A 21,992-nucleotide genomic window follows, 5' to 3' on the forward strand; every position below is an offset into this window, starting at 1 on the left:
TACCACTACCCAGACCCAAACCTGATGTCACTTGATGCCTTGCTTCAGCCTTCCGAGTTTACCAGTGAGCATTACGGTCCAGGCTTTTTCTCCAACCATGGTGGATGCTCCAGGCAAACACCTTTTGGGGATGACCTCTTGCTTTGACTTTTGACATGTCCACTCCTATCTCCACCCCACCCCTAAGGAGGAGCTGTATCTGAAAAACTGTAAATCTTGGCTTGCTAAATTTCATTCTTCTGAAACATTGTACCCTCCAGTTAAAAAGAAATGATCTCTAGATATAGTAAGATGCCCATATCCACAGGTCATACATTCCTGACCAGATAGCAGGTATCTGGAATTGTAAATATGACCCATTGCCATTCAATTTGCTTTCTTCCAGTCCCAGATTACTGCAGAGAAGCACTGGAGAACTGAGTGAGAGATGTATCCTCTCTAGAAATTTGTTTGATCCTCCAATGCACCTTGGTGATCATTTTTGAGGAAAGCATACCATAAAATCCCCTAGAAAACCTAGCAAATTTTTAGAGAGACATTTATCCCTGGATGCAGGTAAGTCAAACTGTGAATTCCATTATTATAAGGGTCCTATACTACTTTTTATCTACACGAAGTAAAATATAGGAGCCTTGTAGTTAATTTGTCATATGAAATAAAGAAATTGGAAGTGGGGGAGAGACCCAAGGAGTGGGAATTGAGCTACATAGCTCTTATCAAATTGGAACTTCCATCCTTCACTTGCTTCATGTCTGGCTGAATTTAAGTAAAACACGTTAACGTCCAATGCATATATAGCATTGCCATGTTTTGTCTCATTTAGTTTCGCATTACATCTCATTTCCTTGTTTAGATTGACTGCTGTAGTTAAGATTAAAGAGCTGGTGAATAATTTTTAAGTAGACATATAATTCTATCACTTCCCACATCCGTCCGTCCGTCCCCTCCCAACCCCACTTGAAAAGAGATGGAATAATACTGAAAGAAACAGTCAACAAATGCTTGGTTTTTTTTTTCTTTTGAAATTTACAGTAAAAGTTACACATTCAACAAAGGGGAAATAATAAAGTTCCAATTGCTATAATACAAGATAAGGTGTGTCCCATTCAATACAATACAAAAATGTCTTAAAATTGTACATCAGTACCAAAGGCATTATGAAATATTCTTTGGAGCAGGAACAAATGTGCAAGAAAGCCAAGGCAACAGAGCTAACGAAAAGAAGCAGAGATGTCATCGTTACTATCAAAAGGACGACCCCAGGTTTGATGCTTGTTTGAGTGTGTGCGGCGAACAGCGTGCAATAGAGAGGGCGGAGGGAACCTCCTTGGTGGACAAACCTAACACAACAGCAACTTTGTCTTGCCTAAAAGAGCACAACCAACCATCACATTCAAGAGAAGACATATCATACTGCAGCAACCACTGAATCCATCCCATGTTTGATTCAACCACTGGTTAGTATAACAGGTGGATAATAAAAACCACACATAATACACTATCAATAGAGCCATTGTGACCTTATCTCTCCATGGTGCTTCACTCCAAGTTTCTGATCAGAGAAGATTGCTGAAGAGAGTTGACAATATGGTTAGCATCCCAATTATCTTCTATATTTAGAGGTGCTATAGTCACTGGGACATGCTCTTGTTTAATACCAGCTGCCACCAAGTGCAATTGTTTACCTGACCCCATCCCAGTCCTATCAAGACTTTACCCCAGTCCACCCAGTTTACAGGCTGGCTGAACTTCATAGCGCATGGCCATCGGTATCACATGTGAAAAGTGACTTATTGTATATACTCATGTATATGTTGACCTCATGTATAGGTTGAGGGCACATTTTGGGGCCAAAATTGTGGATTTTGATTTTATTGGTGGACCAGCACCATCTTATGGGCCCAACCAGCCTTGGGCACCACCACGACCACGTTACCAGGCATCCAAAAATGCCAGAAGCAGCATTGCAGCAGAGAGAGCAGAGGGAACTGCTGCTTCTTTTAAGTTCTCCCAGGATGGTCATGGCTCTCACTTATCACCTTTCACTCAGAGATGGTCCTTTATTGATAAGAATTGAGGGACAGTACGTATATTCAATCATAGATAAGTCAACACAGGATTTTTGAATCAATTTTTGGGCTAAAACTCCTAGACTTATGCATGAGTATATACAGTACATGCTCAGATCTGACTTTGCTGGATAAAGGCAATTTGCCTAATAATGTTATTAGAAACAACGACATTCTATCAACATAATCCACAAAGGAGATGAAAATCACTTCCAAACTTATGCTCTAAAGATCGTATTTGACATATCATGTCTCATGGTTATTTTCTTCCCTTTGCACCTTGGGGACCTTCCACATTACACAATCACAGAATTATGATTCTACTTTAACCGCCATGGTCCCATGCTATGGGTTCCTGGGATTTGTAATTTAGGGAGGGCTTTTTAGAATTCTCAGCCAAGCAATAGCCTTTCACCCAGCTATAAATCCCAGGATCCCAGAGGATGCAACCTTGAGAGATAAATTGTAGCTCACATGCTAATGTTTTGTATTATGCAATTGTAAAGTCTTATGATAAAGGACCATAGATTGAAAGGAAGGGCTATATCTCAGTGGTAGAGCACATGCTCTGCATACAGTGCGTCCTAGACTCAGTTCCTCACAATCCCAGGTATGCCTGGGAATGAATAATGTCTGAAATCCTGAGAAGGCAGCCAAATGTTGCAGATAGTACTGAGCTAGATGAACCAGTGACATGAATCGATATAAGGCACCTTCCTATATTCCTACTATCCATGTGTTTAGATCCCATTTCCATTAAATGGATTTTCCCTAATCACAGAATATACTGAAATCTTAATTCTACCTCTGATAAGTGGGTTATCACTTCATATTTCAGAATTGGTGAAAGAAGACCAGACTGAACTAATTAATATTGAGCCCACTGCTTCACACTGGAATCAACCATCTCCCCATTTCATGATGTAGATTCTACTGAAGTTAAGCCTTATGCTCATTCAGCAGGTAGAATTGTTTCTGCTACAGCTCTTCCCATTGCATGAGGGTGTGGGAGGATCGTGTGCTTCAGTGTCCTCTAAAAAGTGTTGGAGGACAGTTCCAATATTGGGGGAGTTGTGAAATTGCCTTAACGCTGCTTTCCAAGGTGCTGAACTTGGCCCTCAAAACAGATTCAGCACTTTGGAGAGCTCCTTGAAAGCTCAGCTGAAGGAAATTCATTGTCTCACTTGTGTTGGAGCTGTGAACTGCCACTGACTCCAAAATAGAAAAGAAAATCCCAGAACACATAATTCCATGTGGCAAGAAAGTGGCTAGTTAGAAGGTAAAACTGTTCCTGCTGCCTTTCTTCACTTTGCATGAGGGTCTGCAGTCTGAAGTAATACAAATGGGATAATGGTTAAATATATCAGTGAGAACTGGACCTATTTGAGTCTGTGCACATGGGTAACAAACTTACATATCATGGATTATAAATTTCACAACACATGCATCCTTGGACGGCCACATTTGTGTTGTTCTGAGGCACAACCAATCAGGAAAACATGAAAATCAACATGACTTCAACAAAAAACCTGCCAAAGTGCTCATTTCTTTGCTAGTGAGCTTCCAGACCCAAATCAAGGTGTCCGTCAAGGTTGGGTGGAGGCTTCCCTATCAGGAGTGTAGTAAATTTGCTCTGGATTTTGTTCCAGACTTTAAATGGGTTTTTCAGTGTGTTGAGCACCTTGGAACCACCAGTGAAGTTGGAATGAAACCCAGAGCAAATCCATCACACTCCCAGCATGGAAGCCACCAGCCAGCCCAGGGCTAGTTTTAACCTTGAAAGCCCTTCATGGCCTGGCAGCCTCATACCTTGGAGAAAAAATCCTTCTACTATATTTATGAGCAGTACCTGCTCTTCTTTCTAGACTTCTTTCATTATTATGACTAATTCCCTGATGGATTATGTCCCCATTCTCACGTGATTATAGCAGAAAGAGAAAATGTACACAGATCTCATCATGTACATGATTCACAGCCCTAATGAGAAACAAAGTTGAATAGACAGGAATACAATATTGACAAGCAGGCAATCTTCAACATTACTATTTTGCTTTTTTATCCTTCCTATTATCATTTAAAAAATCAGATTGGAGACAGCCTGTAACTATTTTTGCTCTCTGATATTTTTCTTACATTAGTATATAAAAGCATTCAAATGCAGCATTCCTCATAATAGCAAAGGGGTATTTCTCGTATTGCCCAGTTGCTTAACACAGACATATAACTGGCAAGCAACATTTTAAATACTGTATATTACCTGATGGTGTCTATGATTTTCTTTTTTTAACGTTTGGGTTTATTACATGTAACAATGCATTTTGGATAAAAGACACAATTTTATCTCTTAGGGAGACAGATTTTTTTTTTGTAGAGGCTGGATTGTCCCTCATTCATTTAATCTGATTGATACCAATGTCACTAGGTTGTCTGAACAAAGTTACTAACAATTAGTCAACAAATATTTTTCACTAGATTGAATGTTGGATTAAAAGAGAAATGATGAACTATTATGGAGATCTGCTAGATCAAACTATCCTGAATCAAGTTTCCATCACTGGCCATGCATCTTTTATCAATATGCTCTATAGCAGTGGTTCTCAACCTATGGTCCCCAGGTGTTTTGGCCTTCGACTCTCAAAAATCCTAACATCTGGTAAACTGGCTGGGATTTCTGGGAGTCGTAGGCCAAAACATCTGGAGACCCACAGGTTGAGAACCACTGCTCTATAGCTTAGCTGTGCGTTGTTGGACAAAGTATCCCCTTTGCTTTATATCCAGAATCAAAGCATATCAATTTCAATTAGACATCCTATTTAGCATTATAAAATGGGGAGAAACATAAAAAACATAGGCATCATGTGTGGAGATTTCTTGCAACAGAAAGATGCTCCAATATGGCTTTTATCACATGTAAACAAAAGTGCTAACAGGGAAACTGTTCCAAGAGACTATAGATGTGGATATTTTCACAATCTATTCAACACAATATTGTTTTAATCCTGGAGATCAGCTCACTTCTCTTTTTGTTTTCTTTATCATAAACTAGGGACTGGAGGAGTGGGCCACAAGTCCTGGCTGAAATCTTACATCTGTAGAAAGTCACTTTATGAATACAGGCAAACCAATGTTGTTTTGTTAGCCTCAGTCCCCACTCCAATATGGAAACAACAGGGCTGTTGTAAGGCTTACTGACATTATGTACTGTATACTAAATACATTGAACATTCTGAAATATTCCATGAATGCTAAGGACTATTAGTATTAATTAAGCAGGAAATGTATCAACTTATCCCACAAAGTTACATGTAATAGAACTCATCACGCGTTTCATATCCACAAGTAAGATATGACATGCATTGATATCATAGACTGTCAGTATATTGGTATTGCCTGTCAAATCTATTGAGATGGTTATGCAAGTTTTACCCCTAGCATGATTGACTTTGCTTACTAGCATTTGCGCAATATATGTTTTCCAATGCTCTCTTTGCAACCTTTCTTGGAGTGCAGATGCATACACAACAGCATTGGTTTCTACTTGTCTCATCTGGCATGCATTTGCAGGCAAAAGCTGAGTGCATTATGTGAGCTAGTCTGAGAAGCACACGTTCATATACTCTAAAGCAGGCTTTCTAGGACAATTCAACAGGGAAAGAGGATATGTGTTACATTGTCTTCAAACTGAAAATACAAGCTTGGTTAATAGTTATCAAAAGATTGTGTTTGTCTCTCCTTAGACATAGTGTAAGGCACGCAATATTGTGCCGATGGAGTATCAACATCTGTAACCACTGAAGTACACTGGTTGGGTTTATTTAAACGTAGTGTTATTAACTCTGACCAACTTTTGAGCTACTCAGTTTACTACAACCTGTTGAGCAAGGAAGTGAGGAAGCAACAAGAGTGAAAAAGGAGAATTCCTTGGTTTTCATGTGTAACATTCTGTATTATAGAGTATGGCTAAGATTGGAGATCGGTTGGAACTCTATAATATTATCTTCCACTGTACCTTCAACACCAATCACATCTGAAATATCATTAGTTGCAGAAGATCACATTCCATCTTAACTCTTAAAGGAAGGTTAACAAACAACATTTAGAAAATGTAGCCCAGAGAGAAGTCCTGGGAATAATTCACACAGGCAAGATTTAGACTGAGGTCTGGTTTCATGGTGTGAGAACCAGATGTAATATTGGCAGTGGGAAAATTATCCAAAACAAGGCCATTCAGATTGGGTATGTCCAAGAGACACTGGGGATGTAGGGTCACCAGTTTCCCACAAAAATGATATGATATTATAGCTTAGGTCTTCATGATGGTTACAGAGCGATAGGCAATCATATTTTAAATGACCGTATGTCATATTGGCAAGTATACAAGGATTGGTTCTGCCTCTACAAACAGGAAAGTTTGATTCTGGACATGGCTATTTTAAGTTCTATACATTAAAATGGAGCTGCAGTACACACTATGAGAACAAGTGTGATATAATGGAATAAAGAGCTGTAGTCAGACATGAAAGAGCTGAATTTGAATCTCCACTCATCCATTACTAGACCAGCACATACCTATAATTTCATTGACCCTTTGCAACTGAAATATTGACTTCAGTCCTAGGAGCCAGCAGGTTTTTGAGTAATTATATTGGACTACCGCCGATTTCTGAGCCTGAATACATTGCACAAGATTTCCCTATCCAAAATGATACATTTTAATATATTGGGTTTATGGTTCCCGTCCCCTTGATCTGGTCATGTAAGTGTGATTTATCGTTATAATTGTACTATTTTACCTTGTTTAATAATGTGTGTTATGTCGTTATGTAATGTTGTGTTGCTTTTATGACTGTAAACCGCCCTGAGTCCCATCCGGGAGATAGGGCGGTATATAAATAAAGTTTTATTATTATTTATATTATTATCTTCCCTTCCCAAAACTGATTCCCTCACTTCTAAACTGACCCATATGTGTATATAGGCTTGCATGTATATAATTAAAGAATACAATGTAAATATTATTAGACTATTTTTTTCAAAGTTGAATAAAAGGGACTCTCAAATTTTTAAAAACCTGGTTTGATTCTCTAACATTAATAATTACTAAAGCCATGCTGACATGTGATAAAATATTCTTCCAACTCACAAAAGAAGGGATGTTTATTCTGAAGTTCTGGCTAATGTGATGCACGCATTATTGAAAGTGTGTGTTCTCTCTTTATTCCATCATACACACAATTTTCCTAAATGTAATGAAGCAAAACTCACAGGATTAATCTTTTCTCTAATTTAATTGTAGCCCTGACTTCTTGCCTCCCAAATTTCATTGAACAATAAATTAGCCTTTGCATGTTTTAAGATTATATTGGTTTTCCTATAGCAGACACAGCAACACTATGTTCATTGTTTTCCTTTCTGTTCACAAGGTCTCACAAATATCCTGAGCACTGGTATAACAAAACTAAGGAAAATACTCAGCAACTGTATGCCTACTCTTAGTTTATTTTATATGAAGTTATTTTTGAATTTTTAAATTCAGTTCTTAGATACCCAGATATGAGGGAATGGAGGTGTGAAGATGTCTTATGGTATCAAAGAACATCAGAGTTGTTCAAATATCTCAATAAGGAAACCAAAACAAGTTGATGGCAACACTGTTGGATATTGCCAAATAAATTCCTAGTACCTAGGGGCCGGGCTGTGGCGCAGCTGGATAGTAACCAGCTGCTATAAATCACTACTGACCGAGAGGTCATGAGTTCGCAGCCCGGGTCAGGTTAAGCCTCCGACCATTAAAAAAAAATTTTTTTTAATAGCCCCGGCTTGCTGTTGACCTATGCAGCCCCGAAAGACAGTTGCATCTGTCAAGTAGGGAAAATTTAGGTACGCTTTATGCGGGAGGCCAATTTAACTAATTTACAACACCATAAAACTGCCAGCAAAACACGAGGAAAAGAATGAGGAAGAACAGCCACCAAGTGGACGGTGAAGCAACAGCTCCCCCAGTGGCCGGAATCGTGAAGCTGGAAAGATGTTAAAATGCCTCTATGTCTGTCGAAACTGAATGTTGTTTGTCTGTTGGCATTGAATGTTTGCCATATATGTGTTCATTGTAATCCGCCCTGAGTCCCCTTTGGGGTGAGAAGGGCAGAATATAAATACTGTAAATAAATAATAAATAATACCTGTTCACAACGTGGTCAATAAATGTGTATATTTAGAATAAGTAACTCCCTTACCCTCCCATGCAAAATGAAATTAGAACTATACTCAAATTGTATCAGAACTATAGAAGATAATCTTGTGGAAATTTTAACAAATTGGAAGTGCAAAGAATTCTCTTCTATGACTTTGGAGATCATTCTCCGGTCATTATCAGCTCTTTGAAATAATGACGAAGAAAAGGGGGAGAGGAGCAACATAGTTCAAGCAACACAAAGTGGTGCCTAATTAAAAAAAAATACAAAATCAAGGCAAGTTGCCTGGAGTTGGCACAAAGTTAAAACAGAAACAGTGAAGAAATTAGACATCTGTCTAACTCGGGGATCTTGGAAAAGAAGGAGAGTTTCTTCACAAGTGTGCTCAAGCATCCAAGCACAAGGGAAAGTCCCAAGGTAAAATTTCAGCTTCAGAGTCCAACTGTTACTAATTCAGCTTCATCCTCCACCTTCTAGAATTTCAAGTGAACTTCCTTTCAGAACTAGAGATCTAACATAAGACTTCTGATCTTTTGGATGACTCTCAAGTTCCTTGTATATCCTGTATTGGTGTGGATGCAAGGCAGTGTTACAGTGGCCAGTTGCCTTCCACAGGTGATGCTAAAAATGCCTCAATTAACCTCTCTTTCTTGTGAATAATGCAGCATGTTGTGTGTAAACAGGCATTTTAAATCTTGTGAATAAATACTAGAAATGTGGCTACATAAATGTGAATGATTCAGAGGTTGCACTGCCTGATCCTATTCTGGTGAACTGATGCACTTGGAGAAGACAATTCTTGGCTTCCAAATATTTTTTTTTTTTACCAAAGCAAATGGAGTATCCTCCCAAGGGAGTTTATTCTCTCCTGCATTAAATAACAAGGTTCAAACAAGTGCAAAGCCATGTAAACATTTGAGCATGCAGATCAAGAGATGCTTTGATGCCATCTTGTAGATGTAAATTTAAAAGAAAAAGAAACCTTGCTTTCCACAGACTTCCTTGTTTTTTGCGTTCAGGTATCCCTATTGTAACTGTGGCCCTATCCCCAGTACTGCAGGAACACATTTATTTTGCCCCATCATCTGTGTGCCATTTGGATATAACCTATCCATTGTACAACCAGGTCAGGGTCCCTACTGCTAATTTCTCTGTAACTATCATTAAACCCACACTTGTCAATCCACTTCCAGGCTTGTTTTCCCCATTCCCAAGGCAGAATTAGTGGCATGTTTCTTTTCCCATACCAGTATATCTTGTATGTGATCTGATAGCTCAGTGCTATTACCTATTGTAAGAAAAAAAGGTTTCTCACCACTTATTTGACCCACTCTCCTAAATGATGTCTGTGCATTCTTAGCTGAAAAGATCACCAAGAACTTGAGCTACCTACCTACCCTGATGTATAATAATAGGTGCACCTATCAGCTTTAGAAAGATAGTACGAAAGAATTCCAAACATTTCAAGGCTTCAAATTATTTGCTACAGTGACCTCTCCCTGTAGAGCACACAACATTTGCTCCCCAAACCCCAGAGCAAAACTGTGATGAAACACCCACAGCTTCCAGGTCAAAGAACAGTCTTCTGAAGACGTGTAGCATGAGGACAACAAGCTGGCCCGTGTTCTTCACGTTGAATTCGGATGATGTCCCATTGCTTCACTGTCTAGGTGTTGACCAGCCCATGTCACTGAAAGGTCCCTCACCTGTTGCTGACCGTGGTGGAGGCCCACAGGGCGTGCAGAGATCAGAATCCGTGTCTGATTCCCCTTCTGCAATGTAGGGTCTGATTTTGGCCACAGCGGTGTAGCAACCGTTGTTAAGGACGTCCAAATTTTCTTTGGACTGGGAAATGCTAAACCCACTGAAGGAACGCTCCAGCTCCTCATGGTCAACTGAGGGGATCGAAATGGAGGTGTCACTATCCCTCAGGGCACTCTCAGGATGTTTAGCGGTAACGTCTTCATTCTTTGCGTACTCGGCACTGGCCCTGTGCCCACCGCTATAGGCAGACGAGGAGCGCTCGTGCGAAGGTGGTGGTGGGATTCTCACCAAAGAACCAGGTTCACCAACGGGAGAGACTCCATGGCTTTGCCGGGGATATGGCTGCCAAGAAGTGGAAGGGGGGCATGAGTTGTTTGGCACTGTTGTGGCCGGCGGTGCAGAGAAATTCTTCTGTCCCATGGAACTCGTGGAGCGAATGATCTTGATAATGCACCCATTTTTGTCAATATGCTCCCGGCTGTCTTCTGGGCTGTGATAAGGTGGTGCCGGTTCTGGTTCTTTGGACCCAAAGTAGGCTTCTGTTTCTGTTGGAGGTATCCCCATCCGCTGCATGTAGATGTTCACTAGGAAGTCCAACTTCTTCTCCATGGACTGTACCTGGAAAATGTCACACAAATCTCAATGTATTATGTCCCACAATGTATTATGGTACCACACATTTCACTCTGATTACTTATACTGCAAGCTATAAAAATCCATATTTTATTCCCAGGTAAAATAGAATCATAGCCCATTGAAGGAACATTTGAGACTTGAAATTTTGCTATAAAGATTGAAATCAAAATGATTTTGCAGTCAAAATCATAAATGTGTGTGTGTGTGTGTTGCTTATTCTTTCCTTTCATGTTTACTTTATTCTGCCCATTCTGGCTCTAAGGAAGCCTAAATATATGCTGTCTGCATTTGTTTGTATTTATTGCATGTTGCTAATGATTCTGTCATTACATCACTTTTTCATTATTTTCCAGCATAATCCTACACACACACACGCACACACACACACACACACACACACACACACACACACACAGAGTGAATCTTTAGGTTTGCAGAAGTGTAAATGTTTTTAAAATTCAAACTTATAAACAGTGATGGCTCTTGCTTTCCATGTAAAAGGCCAGTGAAGACACTAATTGTTTTAATCCACAATTTACAGAGGTTTTCCAGTGTGTCACATCCTTAGTATGGACAAGGTTCAGCATATCAGATATTTCTGTTAAACTTTAGACCAAAACTCAGAAATGTCACTCTGATAAGTAATATATATCAGAAGCATTATTTTTGGAACTCATGAGAGACACTGCAATGAAACATCCTCCACTTTTAGGTTAAAGCAAGATGAGCATGCATTCTAAGACAATTTATTGTGGGAACATCAAAAACCAATCCAAAGTGTTGTCAGAAATTGGGGCAGTCTATAATTCTCCTGACAGACAAAAAGACACATGGAGTCTCAAACTTTTTCACTATCATTTGAAATATCGGGGAATTCAGAGTCTATTCTTTCTGATCTGTGTCTGCTTAGCTGATTGGTCTGACAATTCATCGACTAAAGGTGAGCCTTCTCGGAACACATCAGACAAAATACTTCACAGATCAGAGTGTGTGACCATATTCTTCTTTGCCTGTTTATGTGGACTTTGGTCCTTCCAGATAAACATGTGCCATGAATGTCTGACTACGGATGAACGAATGCTAAACAAACTGCCTGTCAATATGAGGAAGTAGGCAATCCCTCCACAACCTGAATCAGATGCTCCTCAACTGGCAAAAGGGAGAAGATGGGACAGACTAATAGCCACCAGTGCTCCTTCAATCTGGGTACAGATGTGAAATAGAAAGATGATGATGAGGTCCACCCTTCTAGATCCATCTCTATCAGTGAACATTCAATCTGGGTCAGTTCTTGAATTTTCTTACTCCTTTTTTGCCCCTTCTAAAGAATCAATCTGGAAGAACTTGGGAGGTTACAACAGCAGAACTCTCAAACTTACCTGTTTTTCTACCTTTCCAAGTCTGCCCATCATACTTGGATCTTCCTGAAGTTCTCCTTCGGCCGAGCCTTTTGTTCGGTCCTTGTCTGTCATAGATGGCCCTCGCCCAACAATCTGGTCAACTCTACCAGGAGCACAAACCCGCACCCCAGAAAAAGCCATGCCGTTAATGAGCTAGAATCAAGGGCTCAGAGCTCTCTTCTAGTCTTACTTCTCTGCAGAACAAATCTTTCCCTCCTCTGAAAAATATCATTCAAGTATTCACACAAATAGAAATCGGTAGTTCAATATAACTAGGATGCAAACACACCTCTCTATTTCTGTAAGTGGTATACTGGTTCAAAATTCATTGGTTTTATTTCTAGAGATAAAATCTGGCACATTATGCATAGTAAACTTGCCCCTTGGGGAGAATATGACATCAAACTTGTTAAGTCCCAAAATGAAATCAGTTTGTCTATGTGCATAACCTACATTATATTTCTGAGCTCCTAAACTTATCAGGTGCCTTAGAATCCTGTGATCCTACTTTGCGTAATACAGAGCTAAAATACAGAAATCTCTAAATATATCAATTTAAATTTTCCAAATAATATTTACAACAACAAAAAAACAGAATTTAGGTGTTAAGATTTGCAAGACAACTTTGCATAATTTGGTTCTGGCTTTCAGGAAACTTGTTTTTCTAAGCCTTTGCCTACAGATTGTATTCACAAGGCTTTTTTGAAAATATGTGCATCTTTGTCCAAATTTTCTTGCTAGGACACCTGTTGAAATTTGTGCTTGTACAGCTATGCTAAATTGATACCTACAAACAGTGATTTCGTTATCCTAAAAGTGGAACATCTATTCCTTTCCAGGACAGTAAACATAACTTTTTTCAAACTCAAGATTCAGTTATCTTTTCAATTTGCAACATGAAATCTGCCTTTAATTTGAAACATTCTGCCATCAAAGCAAGACTTCTGAAGCTTTTAATAGTCATGCCGAAGACAGAATATGACTGGAAAAGTTTGCAATGCCAGAGTGAGAGAAATTATATCTCTCAAAATGTCCTCCTCCTTTAAGTCTGTGGCATGGCATGCAGGTTGTCTGTTTCTTTATTCCTTTCTTTTTAGGAAAAGGAATCTTAAACACAAGATGGGGATGTTGTGATAATTTAAATATTCCAGTCTCACAAAGAAACCAGCCCAGCCATGCTGCTATGGCTGCAAAATTCATGGTTTGGCCTATTCTCTGACAGTTAAAATAATTTCAAAAGTAATTAATATGTGTAATTATAAATTAAGCACATACTACACCCCTGATAGGTGGGAGAGGCAAATACAATCATTACTGGTAAGCCATTTCAATATAAGCAGCCCCACCTCACCAATTGGCTTTGATTGCTGTGGCACAGAAAATAGTTTGTCCCATAGGAACCTGTGGCTTGTAAAACCAGACCACAGAAAACGATACAGAAATGTTCCCACATTAAGTCCATAAATGCTAATATCAGAACTTAATGAAAAGATAGCAAATTATGGAGAATATTCAAAGCTTTTAACAAAATGTTCCACTCAATTATGGAGAACACTTAGATAGGATAACATAGTTCTCTTACTGAAGCCAAGTAGGTCTGATCTTGCAGATTGTCTGGATGGGAGATGGCACGGGCGAATGATTTTTCAGAGGTGACCAAATTTTTATTGTGAAGCCAAAACTCAAAATCAATGGCTCTAGCTTAAGTCTGTATGAGCACAACCATGGTTTAGCCAATACATCAGATGATATAGTTCTAATGTCTTGCTTTGCTTTACCTTACCAGTCATAATTACCTCTATCTCCAAATAGTTTTTCAACTATTGAAGATGTGAGGAAACCTCAGTTCACCACATGATATTCTAAAATCTATCTGGCTGCCTTAACTCTATAAAGAATCAATTAACCCTGGGACAGTTTTACCATTGCGTAATATGCCAGAAGTGCACAGGTGATAGATCAACCATAACTACAATCATAACAAAAAGCAAAAAAATACATTTAAGTTTTGTCTGAAACCAAGTTAGTCGTTTGGAGTGGAACGAAAACAATGCTGCTTATGCCGTTCTGCGGTGTGGGCAAGAGGTCCATGCACAAGGAGATGGATGAGAATTATGAGTTCAAATGCAGACAAAGGAAAGGGAAGAAAAGGTCAACAAGATGAAAGGTTACAAAGCACTTTGCAAAAATCTCCATTACACATCGTAACAAAATGAAGGAAAGGGGCAAGACACAAGGCCATTTCTGACAATACAGCCATGTAAAATGCCTCAATACGGTAGAACGGAGGTTGGTCTTCTTTGTACCTAAATGGCAGTGAGTGTTCAGAACACGCAGACTGTGAACAATCATAAGGAGATGGTATCCAGGTTAATATATTTTACTGGGTTAGTGTTTTTAAAAACCCCAATTTATTGTAGATATAAGATGTAATCTATGAACTGGGCACTACCAGCTGATTTTGGAGGGCGCAAATATTCCAACTGTTTATGTGAGATAGAGCATTAGCTCTTACACAAGAGATTCAGTAAGCTGCATTAACTTGGTGATGAATGTAGTTTAAGCCACACAGCTTCAACAGAAATACCTTCCAATACACATATATTCCCTATCAATATACAACTATCAACACCGTGGCAAGGTCTGATTTCCTTGTGTTTTTTTCACTGAAAGTTGGGATGGAACATGTGTTAAAAGTTTAAAACAACATTTTCCTTCTTTGAAATGATGCAGAAAGAAAAAATATATATTATCTATCCAAATCCAAATTCTTGGCTCAGCCATAGTGCGATTTTCTCACATGCTTCATTATGCTCCATGCTCAAAAACTCATGCAAGGAGGTTTGTCCATAGTTCGCCCTCTGGCCAAAAGCAGAAGGCAAAGATCAACGTTTTTCAAACAGGACAAAAAAGCAGAGATTGACATTTCCTGAATTAGCTTTTGAGCAGCAGAGGTACACTAGGGCCAACCCCCTTCCTCCAGCTCATACAAATGGCTACTTACCCTCACATACTGGTTTGAAATACTTGTCAAGAATGTCTAGCTCCACAAATGCTTGTGACTACTCTGTATAGCACCATTAAGCATTAGGTCCCAGCTTTATCCCTGGTTTCCTTTTTGCAGGCTCTTAGCTTCTTAGTGTAACCAGTGAATGAAATGAATGGATGGCCTGGTTGGAGATGGGACAACCATCATCCTTTGCAGATGTCAGATAAGAAAACCTCACTCTGATCCACTTGGAGAACATAGAAACTGCCATCCAACATGGCACGTATCAGTAATAGAACAGATGAAAAATCACCACCGTGGAGATGTCTTAATAACCACAACCTTGATATGATGACTGTTATCTACTGGGACAGGGGTGCTGCTCTGAGTCCCATCAGTAAGGGAAATATACTGTGAAGGCCTCTAGTGCTGTGGCACTCCAGTTGTGGAATACCATCCCTTCGTGGATCAAATAGACCGAAGTGAACCCAAGTTACAACGTGACTTTTAGTAAGAGCATTTTGGACTGATGTGATTGTAGTCAAATTACTTACATTGCCATGATTGAAAATTGTTTGCACCTAAATGTGCTAAAGTCATCAGATCTCATCTGATCTTGGAAGGCAGCAAGGTTAGCCCTGGTTAATACATGGATGGGAGACTGCCAACCTAGACCAGGTTCTGTAGACTATATTTCAGAGGAAGGAACTGGCAAGACCCTCTCTAAGCATTCTTCTATCAACACTCCTCTGCAACTTCAGATTGTAGGAATGAGGTCCACAATGAGGTGTCCACAGGCACCAATGTACCCATGGGCACTTCTCTTGGTGTCAGTCAACCTCCTTGCTCATTAGGGTCTTTAATTAAGGAAATAACTGGGACACTGGCATGAAGCAAAATGGTTATCACATGGGTGTCATAGACATCCTTACAAAATAAAGATGGTGAGTTTCTGATGTCCATTACCCCATGTGGAAGCACACCAAGCTGCAAGAAAAATGAAAAAGGTAAGCTAAAGAATGTCAAGGAATGTTTTTTGGAGAGTTTGTGGGAATGGGGTTAAGTAAAGAGAGTATGCTCTCCGCAGTCTGAATGTTTGCCCGTAAGTGTGCAGATTGAACATGGGCACATGTTTTGCCTCTGAATCTGCTTCAATGGACAACATGACTGTGCTGCTTAAAAGGGGGGCATAAAGTTTGTTCTTCATGCAGGCAAGTAATGCAATTTGTGATTTGAAGCTCAGATCTCACCCTGGTCTCCTTCTCAAGTGTTTGCTTTGATTTAGTGATTTCTCTCCAAAGGTCTTCAATTTGCCTTCTGTGAAATGGGTAGTTAGCAGAAACTGTGGGCACAGAAAAGCAGATTGGTGTTTTGGACTCTGACCCAAACCCTCCCTTCCACTCCGGTTATCAGTCTTTCCTTTGCTCTTTTGGGTAATGAGTGTTTGTGATTGGCCATGGCAACATTTTTGTGAATAGTCAGACTTCCCTTCCAGCAACTATTTTGCAAGCGCATCCCAGCAGTTTCTAAAGTTCCAAATGTACAGGAAAATGCTTTTTTTTCTGCATAAAACAACCACATGTGGAAAACAAGCAAATCGGTCCCAAACTGTAAAGAGTCTTCAAAACAGCATAGCTTTTGGAAACTCTCACAGTGGGAAGACATTTGCTATATTTCTTGTAGCTTTATAAAGATACAGAATTACATCTCTAAAATGTATCTACAAACCCCAAACTGTTGGCGACTTCTGTTGTAAGGAATGGATGGAACTGATGGATAATTTCTTTTCCAGGGTGCTATGAGGAAACTTTTTTTAGAAGAACCTTTGATAAACATTCAGATCTTTAAAGGAAAACAACAACCCAAACCCACCACTATTCTATCCTAGAGTATAAAAACAGAACTGCCCTAAAGAAATGGTGCAAGACCTTTAACAAACATGCCCCAAAGTCCCTGTGAAGTGTGGTTTCTCTTCAAAGAGAGAAACCTATGAGATAATATGCTTAATGGATCTGTACATGGAATTCCCATACTGCTAGGAGTTGCTAAATGGTAGCCTCTTTTCTGTATTGTAATCCTTTGGCCTTCTGTCAGTTAAAAACACCTTTGAACAAATGTTTAATCTCTCCCGTTGAAGGAAATGTGTGATAATAAGGACACTACCATGGGCCTTGAACTTTCAGCAACACAATGCCATGACTTTTACCATTCCAAGCATAAAGGCTGAGAGATCCCGAATGGTTTTATCAAAGGAAAATGAATGATTGGATAAGTGTTCCATGGCCATTTCCAAGTTTGCACTGCTGTGAAGATCCACCTTTGGTGTCTCTAAAAGTAAAGATTTAAGCACATCCAGGAGAGCAAGCCATTCGGTGCAAAATGCGTCAGCAGCGAGTGACAGATGCTGTCATTTAAGGTGGCATGAAAGGGGTTTGACAGAAAGCAAATGAAAAAATTTCAGAAGAAAGAGGCATTTTGGCAAATCCTAACCTAGGCGAGTATTGGGGTGAGGATCCTTTAGTTGAATACTTCTTATGCCGGGGAGTTGAAGGGGGCGGGGGACCCACAATCATATCTATCCTGGCGAAAATAAATGAGAAGAAAAAAGACACCAGCAAAACGCATAATGAAGCAACATGTTGGGAGAAAAAAGTTGGTTGGAAAGCTGCAGAGATAGAAATGACTACCGGAAACCATATTAAAATACGGAGAGAAAAAGGAGAAAGTTGAAAATGATATTCCGTCAGAACGGAAGTCAGTTATCATATTAACTTGATCATTTGGGAGCAGACTAAGTTTGAATTCTGAAAGGCTGCATAATTTTGAGCAACAATGGAATGGCCCTTCTTGGACTCAAAAGGGCAGCTTTTCTGCAATGAATAGGCAACACATGCTGAAACAAGCTGGAACATTTATGAGAATATTCCATCTGAAATGTAGACTTCTTACGTCACAATATATGGAACACATTCTCAGCTGGTTTGGGAACACAAAAGCTTTGGAGGAGGCAAACGCGTCCATGGATGGGATGGGACAAGAGACAGAAACGAGGGAGATCAAAAGACAATGTTATGGCACACTTCACAAAAGCAGCAACAGGTATCATGAAGGGTGGAGGAAGAAGTGCCTATGAACACCCCCCTAAAATCTAGATCATTTCCTCTGGTAGCTGAAAGAATATTGTTAATCAGGCTCAAAAATATTTTGTTCTCAAAAATATTATTTAAATAGAAAAGTTATCACCTTTACCATATATATTTTTCTTCACGGCAAAAGCAATATTGTGAGAACTATTTGTTTAGCTTAAAATGGTTAATGATCAAATGCTTCTTTTTTAACCAAGTTGATTTTGGTTTAGCGAAAGTTGAAGCTCATCTACACTAGATGGATTAAAACTTCATTTTTGTTGGCTGGCCAGAATCCTAAAATAACACACAAAACAGCCCTTTTCCTATTCAAAGCAACACAGCTGAGAATTGCACATTTGGAAACAATTGGGGTAAACTGTGGAGATGATGCAGATATTTGACCTGAATGGGATCATGTCAGCTTGTTTATTTTAACTTCTTTTGTACTGTGGGTTGTATGGGTTAAATGTTTTGATATGGCCGATGGGCTAATCAATAAAACGTGATGGAATATGATAATCATTTCTCATAGAGGCAACTTAATATATAATGTTCTTGTCAAAATTAGTCTTTAGCTGAACAATGGTAGGTAAATTGGGTTGCTATGAGTTTTCCAGGCAGTATGGCCATGTTCCAGAAGCATTCTCTCCTGACATTTCAGTAAGTAAGTAAGTGAGTAAAAGTTTATTTGTATACTGCCCTCTCTCCCAAAAGGGACTCAGGGCGGTTTCCAATATAAAATTAGCATAAAACATTGTACAATAAAACACTAAAAACACTATAAAACGCTATAAGAATGGACAAGAGGGATCCTCTCTCTTCTGCAGGAGTCTACCGGATACCATGCAGTTGTGGACAAGTCTACATGGGGACCACCAAACGCAGCATTGCCCAAACAAGAGTCAAAGAACATGAAAGGCACTGCAGACTAATTCAACCAGAGAAATCAGCCATAGCAGAGCATTTGATGAACCAGCCTGGACACAGAATACTATTTGAGAACACAAAAATGCTGGACCATTCTAACAACTATCATGTCAGACTACACAGAGAAGCCATTGAAATCCACAAGCATGTGGACAACTTCAACAGAAAGGAAGAAACCATGAAAATGAACAAAATCTGGCTACCAGTATTAAAAACTCAAAAATCAGAACAGTAAATAAAAAGCAATACTCTGAAAACAGAAGATTTCCAGACATGAATCAACCAAGGGCAGTTAATGACTCTAAACAAAGGATGCCCCAGAGGCAGGAAGAAGACAGCAGATAAGCTTTTCAATGCTAATTAAAGTGATTAACTACACAACATTCACACTGACCTCTCTCACCCTAGACTTTCCACAGATATATATTAACCTCTTTGCTTAGTTTTCTCCATACCTCACAACCTCTGAGGATGCCTGCCATAGATGTGGGCGAAACGTCAGGAGAGAATGCTTCTGGAACATGGCCACACAGCCCGAAAGACATACAACAACCCTGCTATAAGAATACAAAAAAAGGGGAAAAAAAACATAACAATTGATATTTCACCCACATCTGTGGCGGGCATCCTCAAAGTTTGAGGTCTGTTGGAAACTAGTCATGGGGTTATATACCTGTGGAATGTCCAGGGTGAAAGAAAGAACTCTTGTCTGTTGGAGGCAAGTGTGAATGTTGCAATTGGCCAGCTTGAATAGCATTGATGGCCTTTCAGCTTCAAAGCCTGGCTGCTTCCTGCCTGGGCATTCCACAGATGTATAAAACCCTGCTTGCCTAGTTTCCAACAGATCTCACAACCTCTAAGGATGCCTGCCATAGATGTGGGCGAAACGTCAGGAGAGAGTGCTTCTGAAACATGGCTACGTAGCCCGGAAAGCTCACAGCAACCCAGTGATTCCAGCCATGAAAGCTTTCAAAAACACGGTAGGTAAATTGTTCTTTGCATTCATGCAGAATATGAGGCACTTCTACTATATTTTTTTGAGCTCAGTTTAGCAGTCAAGCAGGTAAGTATTCAAGACCATTGCATACAAGTTATTAGTTTAAGTGCTATGGTTGAGCCTTCGGGCTCCGATAATAGAAGAAGGGGGTCATAAGACTCCTCGAGAGTCAGACTCTTTCGAGGAGCGTGAAAGAAAACGGCTCCGGGATTTGTTTACAGACCCGACAGATGAGGAATCATTTGAGGGTTTTTCTCAGGGTTTGGAGGAAGAGATGGCCAGCTCGGAGGAGGATGACATGGAATGGATTTGCGTGAGGGAGGATTTGGGTGTTGGGAAAACAGGCAATGAAAGCATGGGAGGTGAGTGGCGGGTTGCAGGATCAGACCCATGGACTGGCTGGAGGGATGGAGCGGGATCCACAGCTGGGGATGCTGTGGGGCGTAGTCAAAGGTGCTTAAGCTCTGATGAGGATGATGATGTTGGGGCGTCTGGAATTGGGATGGCAGCTGACAGCGATGATGAGCTTGAACTGGGATAAAATGGGGTTTGGGATCAATGTCTAATTGCGTTGGGCAAGGTAATCTGGACGGACGCTTGGGCTCTTGTTGGGGAACTTCCTGAAGACGGGTGTGATTCGTTGCTGGATACGTAAGTTTACCAAGGACACTGGGCATCGACGGCGGGAGGAACTGTGCGGGGTTTTTCTCTGTGCAACTTGTGTTTAATCTCAATAGCTTGGACCTCCGTCGTCTTTTTGACGGGCAATACCTACTTACTGGATTGACGCTGGACTGATTGACTTCGATTCCGGATTATCCCTCCTGCTGGCTATCGGTGGGACCCTTGGATTTCTGGACGACTACGCTTGGCTATAGACCTCTGGACCGGATTGGGACTCTGCTGACTGCCGTTACCCTGACCGCTGTGCTTGGACCTGGATTTCGTTGGCCGCTGAACCTCAAACTGAATCCTGACTACGACCACGCTTTCGTCCGCTGCAGGAAGGGATAAACAAGCCTGGTTTATTCCCCTGCTGTTTCTGAGTAGCAGAGAGGAATCTGCCACCAGTCTGTTGTTTACATTCTGACTCCTGTTGATCCTCTTTTGTTTGCATTGTTTGCCAGGCTGAAGTAAGCACTTTGATTTAATCCGGATTATACTTCTGTTTAACCCGGTTTATTCCTTTGAACCGTTTAAGCTCAAACTGAGCTGTTTTTTGTTATTTATCACACTGAAGTCAAGTGTTTGCCCTGTTCTTTGTTTCCTACGGGCATTTTTAGTTCTGTAACCTCAATAAACTGAGCTTTGTTTTACTTGCTGGCGTTCTGTCTATGACATTAGTAATCTCAAAGTGGCGAAAAATAGAATCCTTACACAATAAAGATTCTGGAACATGGCCATACAGCCTGGAAAACTCACAGCATTACTTACAGAATAAATATGCTGGCAAGGGTGTGTGTGTGTGTGCGCGCATGTATGTGTGTATGTATGTGTGTGTGTGTGTATATATATATATGTATGTGTGTGTGTGTGTGTGTGTGTGTATATATATATATATAAAGTTTTACTCAGTGAAATGTTAGTTTTATTTAATATACTACTGCAGTATTCCATGCTCCATGTAGTCATGCCGGCCACATGACCTTGGAGGTGTCTATGGACAATGCTGGCTCTTCGGCTTAGAAATGGAGATGAGCACCAACCCCCAGAGTCGGTCACGACTGGACTTAATGTCAGGGTAAACCTTTACCTTTTACCTACAGTATTCCCAATTGTTTCCAATACATTTTATAAAAGCAATGCGTGGGAGCTAATTTAACTGAAAACAGGGGTTTTTGTAATTTTCCTGGGAGAGTTTTTGCCTGCTGCAGGAGAAGGATAAAGA

General features: G+C 40.1%; 1 protein-coding gene across 12 annotated transcripts in view; it reads right to left on the reverse strand.

The window, feature by feature from the left end:
• Positions 1–986: 986 nt before the first annotated feature.
• The window catches only part of kcnq2 (potassium voltage-gated channel subfamily Q member 2), a 146,006-nt gene continuing 125,000 nt past the window's right edge, over positions 987–21,992 (reverse strand). For 8 of the 12 annotated variants that reach the window (XM_062979050.1, XM_062979051.1, XM_062979044.1 and 5 more), the window contains 3 exons: positions 17,543–17,632; positions 12,043–12,166; positions 987–10,645 (listed from right to left, as the gene is read on the reverse strand). In XM_062979050.1, coding sequence (XP_062835120.1) covers positions 9,923–10,645; positions 12,043–12,166; positions 17,543–17,632 — 937 coding nt within the window. In that variant the 3' untranslated portion in view covers positions 987–9,922. The remainder of the gene's footprint in view (positions 10,646–12,042; positions 12,167–17,542; positions 17,633–21,992) is intronic. The other 4 variants (XM_062979048.1, XM_062979053.1, XM_062979054.1 and 1 more) reach the window with 1 other exon arrangement.

This window comes from Anolis carolinensis, chromosome 4 (genome assembly GCF_035594765.1).
Source record: "Anolis carolinensis isolate JA03-04 chromosome 4, rAnoCar3.1.pri, whole genome shotgun sequence".
In the NCBI taxonomy this organism is placed as follows: Eukaryota; Metazoa; Chordata; class Lepidosauria; order Squamata; family Dactyloidae; genus Anolis; species Anolis carolinensis.